The sequence below is a fragment of the Lutjanus erythropterus genome, chromosome 23 (assembly GCF_056507025.1).
Source record: "Lutjanus erythropterus isolate fLutEry1 chromosome 23, fLutEry1.hap2, whole genome shotgun sequence".
In the NCBI taxonomy this organism is placed as follows: domain Eukaryota; kingdom Metazoa; phylum Chordata; class Actinopteri; order Lutjaniformes; family Lutjanidae; genus Lutjanus; species Lutjanus erythropterus.
In genome coordinates, this window is record NC_139339.1 from 23,586,160 (window position 1) to 23,603,620 (window position 17,461).

Consider the following 17,461-nt stretch of genomic DNA (forward strand, 5'->3'; position numbering starts at 1 on the left):
TTTAAAGCTACCACAATGATTTTTTCCATTGGTTATGAAGCAGTCTCAGCTTTTTACTGATGCCTCTATGCGACATGGGTAAGTAAACGAAACCAGCCTTAAGAAGATGTAGTTCTTCCTAATCAGCCACTCAAAACCAATTCGACGGCGAGTAAAACCAGCACAAAAACCAGCCCAACACCAAAAAATTAAAAATATGCCCATACAAAACCATAAACGCTGGTTTTAAAGTCCAACAGCACTGCTATCATTGCAAAATGTATCATAATATCTACAAAATAACAGCATTAATAGCAAATTTCCTAAAAGTATTATTTCACCTATGTCCTAAAACATTATTGCTTAATTACACACGCTATATTATCATAAATAATATATAGCTGTGAACACTAACTTGTCTCGTCTTTTCAGTTTCTCTTCCATTTCTCCCTTTTTTCTTCCTCCCTGCCTGCCTGGACAACATAAATGTAGGCTATTGATCTTTATTCATTCAGCCCAGTTCTGCGTGAAAGCCACAAACCTGGCAACCCTGTGCTTAATGCCTGTCACCTGGTCGGATGAAAATGAGAAATCAGATGAAACCAGGCTGTTTACATTTTCACAGGCAAAGTTACAATGAGTGGCACGTTAAAGAGGAAGCAGGAGGAGATTTTTATTCAGATAACTTTTGTGGAAACATTTTTGTCCAGGTGGGGCCTCCAAATCAACAAAATATGAAAGTTCTTGTAGCTTTAATTAGTATCATTTTAAGGAGGCCAGGGCATCTCTGTAGCACTACAGTACTTCATTATAATACTGTTTTGTCACACATTTTGCCTTCATCAAAAATTTGAATCTCTGGTGATTCTGATATTGAACTTGACCATACAAAGAGCTGAAGTCTTTCCCCTTCCAGTGGACCACCATGGCACCTTAATTCAGAGAGATAAGACAGAACTTTATTAATTTTGAAGTGTCAGATTGCTCCAAAATTACAGTGACATCATAACAACAATTGACCATCATATGTGAAATAAGTGAAGTACAAATGTAAGCTAAATAGACAAATCAGTAATGGCAGTTACATTGAAAGTAATGTAGCAGTGATATTGAAAGGTAATATTAAGTTATATTGGACCAGATAATAAACATAAAGACAACAGATGATATTAAATGGAACTGTACATGATAATAATGAAAAGTAATAGTGATAATGAAACAATCCAGCATCCAGATGTGTAATCTGTCAAGCAGTAAGCAGCTGTGAAGCTGGTTTCATAATGCTGTGAGTTGTTTCCAGTCAGTGGACCGGTCAGAGACATGGACATCCCATGTGTAAAAAGCTGTGATTTAGCATCTTAAGAGGCTCCAGAACAAACACAGTCCTGTTGATTGTAGTAATGTGATAGATTCTCCTTGTATAACAGCTGCATTGTTGAGTTTTTCAGCCTCTGTACACGACTCCCAGTGTGACAACAATAGTTTCATTTAAGTCATGGTGAATGGTTACGTGAAGGGAAGAGAAGTACACTGTAAAAAAAAAAAAAAAAAGTGAGAATGCTCATAATTTCAAGCCAACAACTTGCAAATCTATAATCTTTTGTTGATACAATTTTCTTTTCTTCTTTGGATAAACTTGAATTTTTGAATTGTAGAGGCCTCCCAAAAATTTGTATTTCAAAAATTGTTCACAGTGATTTATGAACCTGATCTGTCATCATTTGAGTGCTCAGAAATCAAATGGTTGCAACTGAAAATATTAAATTATAAATTATTATTCACTGACACATAAATGTGTGTGTGTGTGTGTGTGGGGGGGGTGGTTCTAAAATTTATTTCATTCAAGTTTATGCAACAAATAAATGTAAATTGTCTCTTCTGAGCAAGGAGTCAACTGACAAGTAAAATCAGAGGTTATTGATGTAACATTGGTAAGATTTTTCCATCTATTAACAAACCAAACAAAAAAAGGATCAAACATAAAGCAAGTATAAGAGGCAAAAAGGAGAAAATTTTCAGTATATGCACTGGAAAAACAAAAAAGTTGAGAAAACCCAAACATGTATTGAAGGAAATTGCCTCGGAATTTTGCATTTTCTGACCTTTTTTGTTTTTACAGTGTACATTTTTTTTTTTCACATTTGTATTTCTTACAGTTTTCCACTCTTTTTCTTGTTTAATGTTTGGTCCTTTTGTAAAATTGTGGCTGTTATCCATTAATAGATTGCTAATGTTACATCAAACAACCTCTGACTTCACTTGTTCAGTCCAGAGAAAGCTGGAGAAATACATGAAGATGCACATGATGTTTGTCTGAGCAACACGTTCTTAACTAAACAAGAATAAAGCTGTGCCAGCAGTGTTGACATTTACCAAGATGCCTTTTGTGTGAGCCTCCCACACACACCCAGGTTGCTGTGTATCACCACCCTAGCCTTCAGCTATTACTTTGTTGGCCAGAACACAGTGATCAGTGACAAAACTACTCATCTACTACACCCGCTGGCTACTAGAAATCCAAGTGTTCCTTATATTCAGTGGCATCACTGGTGCAGGAAGAACAACTTTTGCAGCAGAATAACTCAGATTTCTTGGTCAGTATAGCTCACACTGAGGAGTTTATTACTTCAATTGACATTCACAATTGAAAAACAGTGTCCTTAACATTACAGGACAGGAGGACACTGTTACCACCATGTGGCACTAAGCTGTTACTACACAGGACAAGAAAAGTCACAGTCAGAGTCAATGACAGTCAGTTCATCTTAATGAAGGTTTATGGGGATAATGTGAACAAATGACTTGATTCATTTCCTTTGAAAGACACTTTTGAATATCATCAGTGGAAAGTAAATTCATAAAACATGTCAAGCATTTTGTCCTCTGCTGTTACACTGATCCCAGTGCTAAAAAGCTCTTTCTGAGTTAAGTGACACGTCATTTTCATTGCTAAAATGAGCTCACAGCTGCTGCACAGTTAACATTCTGTTCATCATTATGTTGACTAATGTTGAGATGGCATTCAATAAACATAATAAACATTAATGAATCAATAAACACTAAAATAGTAATTATTACAACAATTATAATAACAATCTGAAACTGTGAAATATGCGAGAACAAAGGCCTGACTCTTCCAGAACCCGATAGAACCAGACCTCAAGCTCTGATCCAGAGGGCGCAGGTTGTGTTGTACCGTGTTATACCACCATGTTTCTACAGTATCTCACAGCACACAAACCAAACACTGGCCTTTTGCAATTTTTGAGTCCACTGCAGGTTCTCCTACATGCTAGGAAGGGGAGGGTGAGGCGATGCATCTGCAATCTGCAAGCTCACTGCTAGATGCCACTAAATTGTGGAAAAAAACAATACTTATGAATATTACATTCCATTTCTTCCAGTCTGCCAAAGGATCCCCCCACACTTGACTTTTAATATGTCAAAAAATAATTTGGTCAACGAAATAGTTTATCAGCTGCATGTGTCAACTATGACTGGTTTAATCAGGCTGAGTTGGGATATAGGAACTCTCTTCAAGACCAAGGTCATCTATAATACCTGCCAAGTTATCTTGTCAGCTCTTGACTGTAATGTGACAGTCAGTTAATAGGCCTACAACATGTAATATTTTATTCTCCTCCCAGAAGCAGCAGTTCAACAAGTTGCTTCTAGGAACACTGCCATGACAGGAAGGAAGGAAGGAAGGAAGGACATCTTCAGAGAAGTGTGTCACAGCTGCATTTCCTCTGACTGGTTTACTCAAATACCAACTACCAACTCTCAAGTTTCTACTGAAGCTTTACTGCCAACTACAGTATTTCATATTTTGATTATTATTTATGATCATACTTCTACATGAAAACAAAAAAGGAGATTTTCTTTAAAGGACATGGACACATAATAAAAACCTAAGAGAAGTGAGATCAAAAGTGTTATCAGTCGGAGACACACAAAGAACACTACAGACATCTTTGCAAAACTGTTTTCTCTGAAGCTGCTACTGAATGACTGTGACTCTTCTACACCCCCTGGTGGTTGAATGTGGGAATTGACCTCTCAGTGTCATGAAGTGTAAAACTACAGATTTGATTGTGAGTAAATATAGATTTGATGTATATTGAAGCCTTATTTATGGCAGTCTTTACTACAGTCAACCATATTGTAGATAGACCAAAGAAAGCCCAACCTAACCCTAACCCCAGCTACTTTAAATGTTTAAAATTAAATTTCCCTCTTAAGTTATAAATTAAATAGAAATATTATATATAATAATTAAAATGCTGTAATACAAGTGAACAGTAACGAGTGTAAAATGCTTTGTCATCCAGACTCGTCTAGTTTTAACCAGCTTAAAATTTACTTTTATTTACTCTTTCTATAGTAAGACAATCTATATCTTAAACTGTAACTAATTAATGCTGTTCACCTAAATTTATTGGTTAAGTAAATTGGTTACTTCACCTTTCACAGTTAGCTTGGTACACATTATTGTTAATAGTATTTACCATTTATTATACATAATGTGTTTTTGAGCTTTATAATTATCACCTCAGTGTCTTAGATAACTGTTAGCTAGCTAGCTAGCTAGCATTGTCATCTTCATCCAAACACAACAGAAACAAAATCAAACTCACCAAAAATGCCTGGGCTTGTCTTTTTTACCTGTTCTAAGATTTCAACAACTGCTTATGAACTTTAATTCACCAAGTTAGATGTGAAAATACCACCAGGAGAAATATTGCAACATACCTCACTGAATTAAGGGTTTATTTCGACAAAAGATCCAGACTTAGTGATTGTTTAAACAGTGGAAAGCAGAGCAAAAACGTTTTTGAGTGAGTTTGATTTTATTTCTCTTCAGTTGCAATGAAGATGACTGTGCTAGCATGCTAGCTAACGCTGCTAAGACACTGAGGTAATTATCAAAATGCTCAAAAAACTATACACAAAACAAAATGTAAATACTATTAACAATATGAACAAAGCTACACAAAGTTGAAAATTGAAGTAACTAACATAAGGACCAAAAATCATTAAGTTTGTAACATTGGCAGGAAGTTCCTTTGACTTTTCTCTTACTGTTTTCTAAGGAATTTGCACAGTTTGCTTCTGTTTTTTCTTTTCTTTTGTTGGTCTATCTCTGCCCTGTTTTATTGTGCAAATAAAAAAAATATTGTGGTACTAATGTGGCAGCTGAAAAAAATATCACGGTTGGGATCGTTGCTATGCTAACTAGTAAATTTGTTTTGGTAAAGTGACAAGACCATAATGGTATGGTTGTGGCTATTTTGATTATGATGGTTTTGACACATTTTAGCGGATATAAAACCAACTACATGCATGGGTTTTGCAAGTGCAGTAAATTGAAATGGTTGAGTTTGTAAAATGCCTGTGGTGAGGCTATTTCCTGAACTCCTGCAGTGTACTGGTGACACTTATGTCCTGTTTGGTGCAAATCACAGGTTTAAATCCGAGCATGTCTGCCACATCACTTTTTTTTGCCAATAGTGGTGTTAATCTCTGGTACAGAGACTCACCTTTTTTGTTGTTGTTATTATTTTTAGTTTTCAGTTGTAGTTTGGTTAGGTTCAAAAAAACTACCTGGTGAAGTTTAGGAAAATACCATGGTTTATCTCTGTGCCTTCATCAAAAGTTTGCATCAAAATTTGCATGTAAAATGAGCATAATGTTTCAACATACAACACTATAGGCCTAGGTCATCTGTGGAACAGTGTGAACCACAGAGCCAACATGTGAGAGACTTTGAAAGAGCACAGAGGAAAGTAGTAGGAGGAAGGCTGTTAATGTTTACCCTGCTCTGACTCACACAAAAGAAATAAAAATGACTAAGTGTGATCATTTCTGGTGGCTAACACTAACTTTTCCTGTCATGAACGGTGAAAGTCTTATTTTTGCTGTAGCTAAATGAACCTATATTTAGCCCTGACAAGTAATCTAATTTGTGGTGGATTAATGTAATCCACACATTCAGTTTGTGCTGAAAAATAAAACACAATGACAGCACAGATGATGGCTTAAAACAACAGTCTGAAATGATTAAAGCATTAAACACTGATATGAGAAAAATATGAATGAAATATGTATTCACAAAAAAGAGAGTAAAACTGTTAAGTACATCAAATTACATATAGTACAGAAGCTCCATAGACATTCATGTATTATACAAGGACATAAAGTGATTTATTTATCATTTACAACAAGGTTGCTTAACAGGATTTCAGTAGAGTTCCCTCTTAATTAATTAATTGGACTTTGCTGAAGATTATGTAACTTAAAAACTGTTTATGTCATCATAGTGAGCTTAAGTATTATTATGTAAGTTATTATTACAATAGCCATGAATGGGCTTTTTTGTATATGTATGTAACCCCACCATTGAGTTCAGGGTCTACCCCAGGGTCTCCTACCAGTTGGACTATAATCCTACAAGGAAAGGCACCCAGGATGATCCTGATCAGATGCCTGAACCACCTCAACTGGCTCCTTTCGACACGCCGATCTCCCTCCGTAAGTTTTTCATCCTATCTGTAGGGTTGAGCCCAGCCGCTTGTATCCTTGACCTAAATCTTTCAGTCACTACCAAAAGCTCATGAGCTTAAGTGAGGGTTGGTGTGTTGATCGACTGGTCAATTGATAGCTTTGCCTTCCAGCTCAGGTCCCTTTTCAACACAAGAGTCCAGTACAACTCCCACATACTGCTGAGGACGCACCAATCTCAGGTTCTCTCACGAACAAGACCCTGAAATATCTACTTAAACTTCTCCACTTGGGGCAGCAACTTGCAAGAAATCCATCGTTTTCTAGCAGAGAAACACGGCATCTGACTTTGACGTGCTGACTCACATCCTGGCTGCTTCACACTCGGCTGCAAATTCGCCCCAGTGTGCGCTGAAGGCCACGGCCTGATGGAGCCAACAGAACGACATCATCTGCAAAACTCAAAGATGCAATTCTAAGGTTTGCAAGTGGACACAAACCAGATGTGTCTTGAGACCCTGTCCATTAAGGACCAAGGATCAGAGACAAGTAGCAACCTCTGTGTCCAACACCCACTGAAAACTTGTTTGACTTTATCCCAAAGTTACATACATAGCTCTCACTTTGGTTATACAAAGACTGGACTGCTCATAACAATGGCCCCGGTACCCATAGGTACTCAATAATATTTAAGTTAGAAAAGAGAAAAATGTGCATGGAAGAATAACAAGTATGCAAGTCATCTCTGCTGCACAGCAATCACACAAAATACAGACTGTTAGCTGATCTGATGGTGAGTGGAGCTGTGCTACAAAATCTCCATCAGTTTTTAACTTTAACTCTAGAACAGTTGAAAGACTTCAACTGGCAATTCAGTGAAGTCAGAGGGAGCAACCAGAGCAAACAGAACAAATAAGCTTGTCTGTGAATTAGCAGCTGTCTTAGTTCATCTGTTTAGATGCTGCATGTCACAAATATGAAAGAGTCTGGCCTGTAAAAGAGCAGTTTGTGGTTAAGGGTCTTCCTGTTTTTCTCTCAACATCACACTGACTGTAGAGCACAAGACCACTTGCTTTTAGTAGACCTTATAGGAAATACCCCCTAAAGCACTTTGACTCTTCCTTGCAAACTGTATAATAGAGAAGTGTATATATTTATATTTTAGCATTCACAGGCTATTCAGAACATGTTTTGCAATTACTTTATGGTTTTGAACCTAAATATTTGACAATGCACATGTTTTACACCTGGTCATTGTGGAAGAGACAGTACTAGGACATAGAAGCTGTGGACTCTATTCATCCATCATACTGTATGCATCCTACAAATTCTGTTTAGTAGCAACAGAACAATATTTTACATTGTGTGATTACATGCTGAAACACCACTCTAAAATACAACCTGGTGCAGTGTTCTCTATTAAGAAAGGGAAAATGAAAGCAAATAAATAAGTCATTAAAGAACAAACAATACATTTCCCAATAGTATGTTCCTGTCTATTTTTATATTCATATAAATTCATTAAAATTAAAAATATAAAATTTAAGTTTTTCTGGAAAAATCCAAAAGCATTTTGATATTATTTGTGGTTGGCATCTTTCAGGAAGTAGTACTGATGGAGTCTGCCATTCTGCAAATGCTGCATATAATCCATCATGTTTTAGCAAACATTAGCATTTGTTTGGAGTTGTGTTTTTGACCTCCCTGTGAATGTTAAGTCTTATACTCATTCTCCTTTTGTCTCTGTTTTAATCTCCACCAACTCTCCACCAACTAGCTTTGTTAAGCAAATCTTAACAAAGCTAGCTAGCAGCAAACTAAAGCTTACAAAGCTAGCTAGTAGTCTCCTTGCAGGGCTCCTGCTATCTACTAGCTGTCAGCACTTTTCATCTGCACCAGCCCTGTTACTTCTGTTTACTATGCTAAATTTGTCTTTCTGTTGTGTGGTGCTTGGCATTAAATAGCTGCCTGCTGTGGCTAGAAATGATGTTGATGATAACAGTGTTGTGTGCAGTCTCTTTGCCACAGAAAACAAATGATAGCAGATTCACTTAACTTTTTTTCATCTTTTTTGTGATTAGGTGATATGACATTGCGCGGCCCTGCAGCAAGTGGTTCGTTTGGCTGAACGTAGTGGTGATGTTATGGTAGCAAACAATCCCATTCTTTTCACCAACTCTTCAGTACGAATGAAGGGAATGAAGTTGTACTTGGTTAGAACTGTTCCTTTTATCATTGTGCCCAAATTTTACTAACCTGATGCTGCAGATAGTTACACAGAACAATCTGAGAAATTGTCCTCACAAACAATTTAGAAAAGGGCAAGCACTTTAAAAAACTACCATAATTCTAATAAATAATTGGATGAACTATCTGTCTATCACTTTACCTTCAACCAATCAGATCAACAAACCATAATACAATGTAATAGGAGCATAGAACCAGTTGGTAAATCAAACTCTTGCTGATGCCCTCTAGAAAAGCCTTCAGTTAAAGCTAATGCTAGTGCTTATTGGTTACATGTTTCCTGTGAAACAGACAGTAAGGGATGGACTTGCCGCAGACACTAATTGGTGTTTACAGTAAGTAAGTCAAGTAAGTTAGTTAACCGCTAACTGCCATGTTACTGTTCACTGGGAGGCTACTATGCCTGGTTCTGTTGCCCGCTAACTGCGGCTAACAGCTACGGTTAGCTACTTCAGCAACAAGTAACAAGTTTCATACATTCATTCATAAAGTTAAATTCAAAGTTCACTGATAAATTAGAAGGAAATGGTATCTTAACAATTACTTTGCAGATCAAACCAGTGAAATCTGCAACATCTTTTTAATTTGAAAACGTCTAGCAAGCAGCTACGTTTCCAGAACCAAAAAGTTTAACCACATGAGAACCATTAGGGATCCCAACCAACCATTATTTCATCTGCGTCACATCATTTACCTGCTGATTCTTCTTTTCATCTAATGTGCAGGGGAAATGACTGGTCATTGTACCTCAGACACAAATAAAATATGTCTTCTAAATAGCAACAGTTTATCAGAAAGAAGCTATAGCTGCCTTCAGCTCATCTGGAGGGGAAGGAACACAGGTTGTGGTTTTATACTTTTCTCTTGAAAAATCTTTCAAACGAACATTACAGTGATGATGAGTACTGGCATGTAGTGTTTTGTGTGTGTGTGTGTTAGATGTGAGTGACTTAGCGCTAAAGAGTCAGTGGCCAGTGGTGATCTGGTGTGAAAGGATGAAACTTCTTTTGAGCTGCTCGCTGTTACTCGCCTCTCTCTGTGCCTGCCCTTCTTGGAGTAAGTAAAAATATACTAAATCTGATCTATATTCAATCATTTATTATAGTATACTTATTTATTTAAGAGTCATATGTTAAAGGTGTGGGATTTAAAAGAGAATAATCAAGTCACAACAGTAATAGATTGCATTAAGGGTGTTCAAAATCCCACTTTTGAGAGGAAAAACGGACTGAAATTTTTCTTAGAAACCTCTCATAGCCTATGCAAACATGTTACAATTCCAAAAAACAGTAGTAAAAGTATTTTGAACTTCAACTTATTTTTACTAATGTTACTGTATGGGGCAACATATATACGGATATATAAATATAGCATCTAACAAATCTCTACAGACATGAACAACAAAAATAATCATTTACATGGATGAAAGTGAACAAGTGACACAAGTATTTCCTTTGTTGGTTATTTTTGATGTATATTAGCAGATCACGCTGAAAATGTGTCGAGGTTCTTTGTATCATGATTGGATGGTAATGATTATAAGAAGGAAGTATTAAAGGAATGACTTAAAATGTTTGATCCAATTGAAGAAAATGTGCAGAGGTCAAATAATTGGATGATATGGAGATAATATTTATGTTTTGTCCAGTGTTATTGACGGTGTGTGTTTTTTTGAAAGTAATGGCAGTATACTGCGTGTATCGTGTATGAGACAGGAAGTATTTCACAGATGAGATAAGAAACTGCAGTAATGTGCTTTACTTTCTTACAGATTATAGTTTGTATTTTGTGTGGAAATCTGTATTGTAAGTGATTAAAGAAAATGATTTAAAGCTCTGATGGACCCAGTGCTCACTACCTGCCTAACAGCAGACAAAGTTAGCAAGCTGGTAAACATATAGAACATATAGTAAAGTATAGAGCCACAACTGGCACACAGTTTAAGTGTGTAAAGGAAAAGGGGAGTTCTTCTGAACACTTCAGTTCACTTTAGTTCCAACAACCCGACACTGAAGAAAAGAATACCATCCTGTCACTGTCCTCTGGCTCTAGTGGCTCAAAATAAAAATAAAAGTAGCACTACCACAGTGTAGAAATACTATAATAAGTCCTGCTTCCAAAATTTGACCTGAGTTAAAATACAAATGAATTGCCATCAATATATACCTCAAGTCCAAAAAGTAAACATAATGCAGAATTGCCTGTTTCAGAATGATGTGTATTGTATTATTGAATTAAAGTTATTGATGCTCTGTATAATTTAAAGCTGCATCTGGTTGAGGTGGGGTTTTATTGTTTACTTAGAGTAGATAAATTGTACAAATGCCTCTGAAATGTAGTGGAGTAGAAGTATAAAGTTGCATTAAATGGAAACACTCAAGTAAAGTACAAGCACCTCAAATCTGTACTTAAGAACAGTACTTTAGTGAATGTGCTTAGTTACATTCACCTACAATGTTTAAGTCTCATAATCCTCTTTACATTTCTGTTCATTTTGGAGGCTTGTTATTGCCACAAAATGTCAAATATGAACAAGATTCATAAGGTGCAGAGGGCTGTTAGGTAATGCTGAAAATAAAACTGCCCTTGTTTTTAAGGTGGAAACTGTGACGGATCATCAGAATTGCATGACTTGACTTATGACTTGCTTGAGACTTACACGTGTGATTTACTCCCACCTCTGTCACTAACATTCAAAAACACATTGAGAGATACATGTACTGGAGTATAATTACAAAGTTGTATAAAATGGAAATACTCAAGTAAAGTAAACCTCATATTTGTACGGAAGTACAGTAGTTCAGTAAATGTAATTGGTTACATTCCACCACTGGTTTTGTGATAGGAACAAAGGCTGAACCACATCATATCTCTGTCTCTTTACGTGTCTCATCAGGCTCACATGTTGTGACCCAGAGTCCTGATGTCTCTGTCATGGAGGGGGAGACAGTGACCATCTCCTGCTGCTGGACAGTGGAGGGTGAAAGAAGAAGAGTCACCTGGTTGAAAAATCAAACAAATCTAGAGAATTTCTTGAAGAACCAGTCTCAAGGATCTCTGACAAAGGAGACATCAGACTGCTCAAACTTGACCTTTACCGATATCACAAGAGAGGATTCAGGGACATACACCTGTAAGGTGATTGTGGAGGTGCCAGTTTTCAATACGTTGAAGGGAAATGGTACAGTCATCACAGTTATGGCCAGAGAGAACACAAAGGACGACACAGATGAAAACACAGATGAAAACACAGATGTCCCCATAGCTGGCGGTAGGTGAAAAAACACCAGTGATCTAACATACACACTGCTTGCCTTTGCCAAATGACAGGACTGATAATAATGTTTATTAAGAATGAGATCAAGGGGCACCCCTATAGCTCAGTCGGTAGGGCGTGCGCACCATGTATTGAGGCTGTTAGTCCTCTGCAGCGGCCGCCGGTTCGAATTCCGCCTGCGGCTCATTTGCTGCGTGTCATCCCCTCTATCTTCACCCCCCTTTCCTGTCATACCTTCAGCTTTCGCTATCAATAAAGGCAAAAAGCCCAAAAAATATCTTAAAAAAAAAAAAAAAAAAAAAAAAAAAAGAATGAGATCAAACAGGAGAGGAGTGACAGACAGGTTGTCCATCAGCAGCATGTGGGACCAGAATATTTTCACATCTAAGTCTATGATTTAAGGGTTTATTTCAACATAACCAGAACTAGTGATTATTGGAAAAGTGGAAATTTTATCAAGATGGTTGTATTTTTCTGTTTAATAAGGAAGATAGGTATAAAAATATTTCCTTTTGTGACTTTCTTGACTGTTTGTCAATATTACTATTACTATAATAACAGCATGAAATCTTGATTTATGGCTAAAAATGTATTTAGTGAGGTCACCATGACCCTCAACCACCAAAATTTAATTAGTGTATGAATTTGCACAATAAAATTAGGCTGATCAGTGCAGCAGTAATGAAGATTAACTGCAGACAAGCTGTTGGTCCACTGATCATACACACATGCACACACTCACTCATACACACACTGAAGCTTATGCCTGGCAGGATAATAAAAACATGTGCATGACAACAACAAACTAGCAACACTAGCATGGATTAAGCTGTCCTCCCTCAATAACAGTAAAAGTAATGATCAATGTGGTTGTTTTTTCGGGTGAATTTCAGGTAGTCACTCAGAGGATGTGTTACTTTATGCCATGAGGTGCCTGCCCATCCTCGCTCTGGTCAGTAGCTTCCTCTACCTCAACAAGTTGGCGTCCAAAAAACAGCAACGCTCAGCAGGTACAATATAACTTTGACTTAACTGCATCATGATGATCTGGTGTCCAATCAAACATATGTATACATTATGACTAATCCATCAGTGCATTCATGTTTCAGCTGCTCCAGGAAATACACTCCCATCAGCCCAAAGAATGGAAGAGAGCCAAGAGGAAGAGGAGAGAGAAACAGAAGCAGAGTGATGGTCTTGAATACATTTCCACATTTTCATCACCCTAAAAAGTGGACTTCTGTAATTTTTTGCTTTCTGACATCAATGACATCTAATATATCTCCTGTTTAAAGCTTGTTAAAATGCATCGACCAGGCTGTTTATTTGCATCTGAAGGGAACAAACGGAAGCTGTGGTTTTGCACAACTCTGCAAAAACCTCTAGAAAAATAGACAACGCCTCGTATGTGGCCTGTTGTGTTAGCAGAGAACATGTGACTGGAGTAGCTGATGAATCACTGTGTGTTTCAGCTGTTCCTGAGAGTAAACCCACTTCAGTCCAGAGAAGAGAGGAAGACCAAGAAGAAGAAAAAAGACATGAGAGAAAAATGTAAATATTTGATTTCTGGAATCTGTGAAAAATCTCCCTTCTTTTGACTAAGAACTAAAATAAAGTCTATCATTCTGATTATTGCTACAGTATGATGATTACTTTTTTCTTTCATATGTTTCATCCAGCATTAAGTTTATCTGGAAATTAATCTAGAAGATAGTGAATTATGCTGCCCATTAATTGGTTGATTATTTTCTCGATTAATCGATTGTTCCATTGATAAAAGGTCAGAAAATGGTAAGAAATGTCCTTCAGTGTTTCCCAAAGTCCAAGACGACGTCCTCAAATGTTTACTGTTTATTCAGAGAGGTGTAAAGAAACCAGGAAAATATTTAAATTTGAACTTTTCTTCTGAAGGAGTTTCTCAAACTGATTGATCACTTATCACAATAGCTGGCGGTAATTTCGATTAATAATTGATTAGTCACTGAAGCTCTGCTATGACTCACACAGTACTAGGACATAGAAGCTGTGGACTCTATTCATCCATCATACTGTATGCATCCTACAAATTCTGTTTAGTAGCAACAGAACAATATTTCACATTGTGTGATTACATGCTGAAACACCACTCTAAAATACAACCTGGTGCAGTGTTCTCTATTAAGAAAGGGAAAATGAAAGCAAATAAATAAGTCATTAAAGTACAAACAATACATTTCCCAATAGTATGTTCCTGTCTATTTTTATATTCATATAAATTCATTAAAATTAATGTTTACGTTCATTCATCCATTTTCTGTAACCACTTATTCTGGAAGGGTCGCGGGCTGCTGGAGCCTATCCCAGCTGACATTGTGTGAGAGGCGGGGTTCACCCTGGACAAATCACCAGTTCATCGCAGGGCTGACACATAGACAGACACTCTTACATTCACACCTACAGGCAATTAGGCAATTTAGAGTCACCTATTAACCTAGCATGCATGTCTTTGGACTGTGGGAGGAAGCCGGAGAACCCGGAGAGAACCCACGCAGACACGGGGAGAACATGCAAACTCCACACAGAAAGGCCCTGCTCCAGCCGGGGAGCTGGGGGATCGAACTCAGGTGAGGTGGTAGTGTTAACCACTGCACCACCGTGCTGCCCTAATGTTCAAGTTTTTCTAGAAAAATCCAAAAGCATTTTGATATTATTTGTGGTTGGCATCTTTCCACAAGTAGTAGTGATGGAGTCTGTCATTCTGCAAATGCTGCATATAATCCAGCATTGTCACATCATTTACCTGCTGATTCTTCTTTTCATCTAATCTGCAGGGGAAATGACTGGTCATTGTACCTCAGACACAAATAAATTATGTCTTCTAAATAGCAACAGTTTATCAGAGAGAAGCTACAGCTGCCTTCAGCTCATCTGGAGGGGAAGGAACACAGGTTGTGGTTTTATACTTTTCTCTTGAAAAATCTTTCAAACGAACATTACAGTGATGATGAGGACTGGCATGTAGTGTTTTGTGTGTGTGTGTGTGTGTGTGTGTGTGTGTGTGTGTGTGTGTGTGTGTGTGTGTGTGTTAGATGTGAGTGACTTAGCGCTAAAGAGTCAGTGGCCAGTGGTGATCTGATGTGAAAGGATGAAACTTCTTTTGAGCTGCTCGCTGTTACTCACCTCACTCTGTGCCTGCCTTTCTAGAAGTAAGTAAAAATATACTAAATCTGATCTATATTCAATCATTTATCATTGTATATTTATTTACTTAAAAATGAATTGTTAAAGGTGTGGGATTTAAAAGAGAATGATCAAGTCATTAAGGGTGTTCAAAATCCATTTTTTTATTGTAAAAAAAGACGATTTTTTCTTTGAAACCTCTCTTAGCTTATGCAAATATATTGCATTTTGAACAAAGCAAAGTATTTTGTACTTCAGTTTAATTTTTACTAATGTTATTGTATGGGGTGACATATATATGGATATATATAGTATCTAACAAATCTCTACAGACATGAACAACAAAAATAATCATTTAAATGGTTCCAATTATTTGTCCTCTCTACATGTTCTTAAATTAGATCAAACATTTTAAATCATTCCTATAATTCTTTCTTCTTATCATCACCACCCAACCTTGACACAAAGAGCCTTTAGGTATCTGCTATCTGCTAATATACGTCAAAAATAACCAACTGTGAAATAGTCCATTGTTACTTGGATGATATGAAAATAATATTTATGTTTTGTCGGGTGTTATTGATAGTGTGGTCAAGTAAGGTTACAAGTACCGCAAAATTGTACTCAGGTACAGCACTTGGAAAATGTACTTGGTTACTTTACACAACTAGCCTCTACTTATCAAGCAAATAACAATGAATGCAATAACAGTGTAATATAGTATGTATGCCTGTATAATACTATGTTGTTGAAGCATGACATCCAAAAGCTTTCAGATGCAAGTGTACTGCGTGCGTGGTAATTATTATTTATTTATTACTTTTATATAAATGTGTCTCCATAGCGCACATCATCTGATGTTTTTGAATGTTGTTAATAACTCTGCATCATCTGCATGCCGTGTGCACTTTAGCTGCTGATATGAAGTATTTTTAGGTGGTTTGTGTTCAGGCCGGCTCTCTCAGGCCATAATAGATACTAAAAAAACCACATGAGATACAATGTGTGGAATCAGTGGTCCGAAGTTAAGCGTGGGAGTTAAGCGTGGGTATTACGTGCAATTAAAACTACGTGCTCATATATGGTTACCTGCTGTGGTGGAACAAGTGTTCAAGTCCTTTACTTCAGTTCCATTACCACACTGTAAAAATACTTTGCTACAAGTAAAAGTATGTAAGTGTTATCTGCAAAATGTACCTAAAATATGAAAAGTAGAAGTACTAATTATGCAGTAAAGTTTTTCCTGTCAGTGTTACAGTTTACTGCTGTAGATGTTTAAGCTTGAGCCTGTTTTAACTAATTAGTTGAAACTACCTACTACTGCAGGTAGTTTAATCTACAGCAATGCATCATGGTCTATAAGATCATCATATGTTTGTATTGTGGCTGCACTGTGAGAACCACGCATCTGTAAAAAGTCTAGTGGTGGAAAGCGGGCTGAAAATTTGTACTCAAGTACAAGTTCTGTCACATTGCTAAAAATTTTACTCAATTACAAGTAAACATACTTTTTACACATTGATGTTTAATGCATTATGACTAGGGGGGTTGCAAATTTTGTGTATTTTCTCTAACCAATAGTTGTAAACATGAATAATCCATTAATCATGACTAATTTCTAAGATATAAAACACGTTCTCTCATCTCCAATTTTTTTCTGTTTTGTTCATTTTAAGTTTGACTTCATGTTTCCTTATTCAACAAATAGCTGTACCAGACAAAACAATGTTAAGGAGGTGCAATTACAGCCATAGTTATTGATTAAATATTGATTAATACATTTTAAATTGAGTAAATTCTCAATAATGATCAATCATTGACATCCCTGCATGAAACCTGTGCTGCTGCAGCATTTTGTCTTGTTTTCTGTTTGTATTTCCTGGTTTTCTTTTCCCTGCTTGTGATCAAATCACCTGATTGGCTACTAAGATGCAGATGAAAGGTTTGGATATTACTTCAAATAATACTCACTATGTCACTTTTAAAAATAACTAAGTAGATTACATGGTGTAATATATACTTAAATTGAGGTAAAAGTACAGAGTTGAAAATCTACTCATAAAAGTACAAGTACCCAAAAAACTACTTAATTACAGTAATTTTATTGTTTGTAATCAGTTACTTCCACTTATGAAAAAGTCAACATTTCATGGTGTCTGTAAAACAGTCCTGCTTTCAGCTTTATGACAATGCACTTTCCAGCTAATTCCAAATGGTTTATTCATCTTTATAAGTAGAAGAGTTAAGGAGAAAAATAATCCTCAGGTTTTTCACAATCATTAAAAAACTGCAGTCTGA

At 36.7% G+C, this 17,461-nt stretch overlaps 1 protein-coding gene across 1 annotated transcript; it reads left to right on the forward strand.

Moving 5' to 3' along the window:
* The first annotated feature begins 6,344 nt into the window (after positions 1-6,344).
* On the forward strand, positions 6,345-13,614 carry LOC146306207 (uncharacterized). The gene is made up of 4 exons (XM_084711761.1): positions 6,345-6,510; positions 11,624-11,998; positions 12,898-13,014; positions 13,114-13,614. Exons 1-4 carry the CDS (start codon positions 6,345-6,347, stop codon positions 13,194-13,196), a joined length of 741 nt encoding a protein of 246 aa, XP_084567887.1. The 3' UTR covers positions 13,197-13,614.
* Positions 13,615-17,461: the final 3,847 nt, after the last annotated feature.

Bases quoted from the DNA above. Each gene is read 5' to 3' on its own strand.
- LOC146306207 (XM_084711761.1), top strand. From the start codon at position 6,345: ATGGGCTTTTTTGTATATGTATGTAACCCCACCATTGAGTTCAGGGTC. The intron at 11,999-12,897 runs GTAGGTGAAAAA...GGTGAATTTCAG, and splicing joins AGATGTCCCCATAGCTGGCG to GTAGTCACTCAGAGGATGTG. The intron at 13,015-13,113 runs GTACAATATAAC...TTCATGTTTCAG, and splicing joins AAAACAGCAACGCTCAGCAG to CTGCTCCAGGAAATACACTC.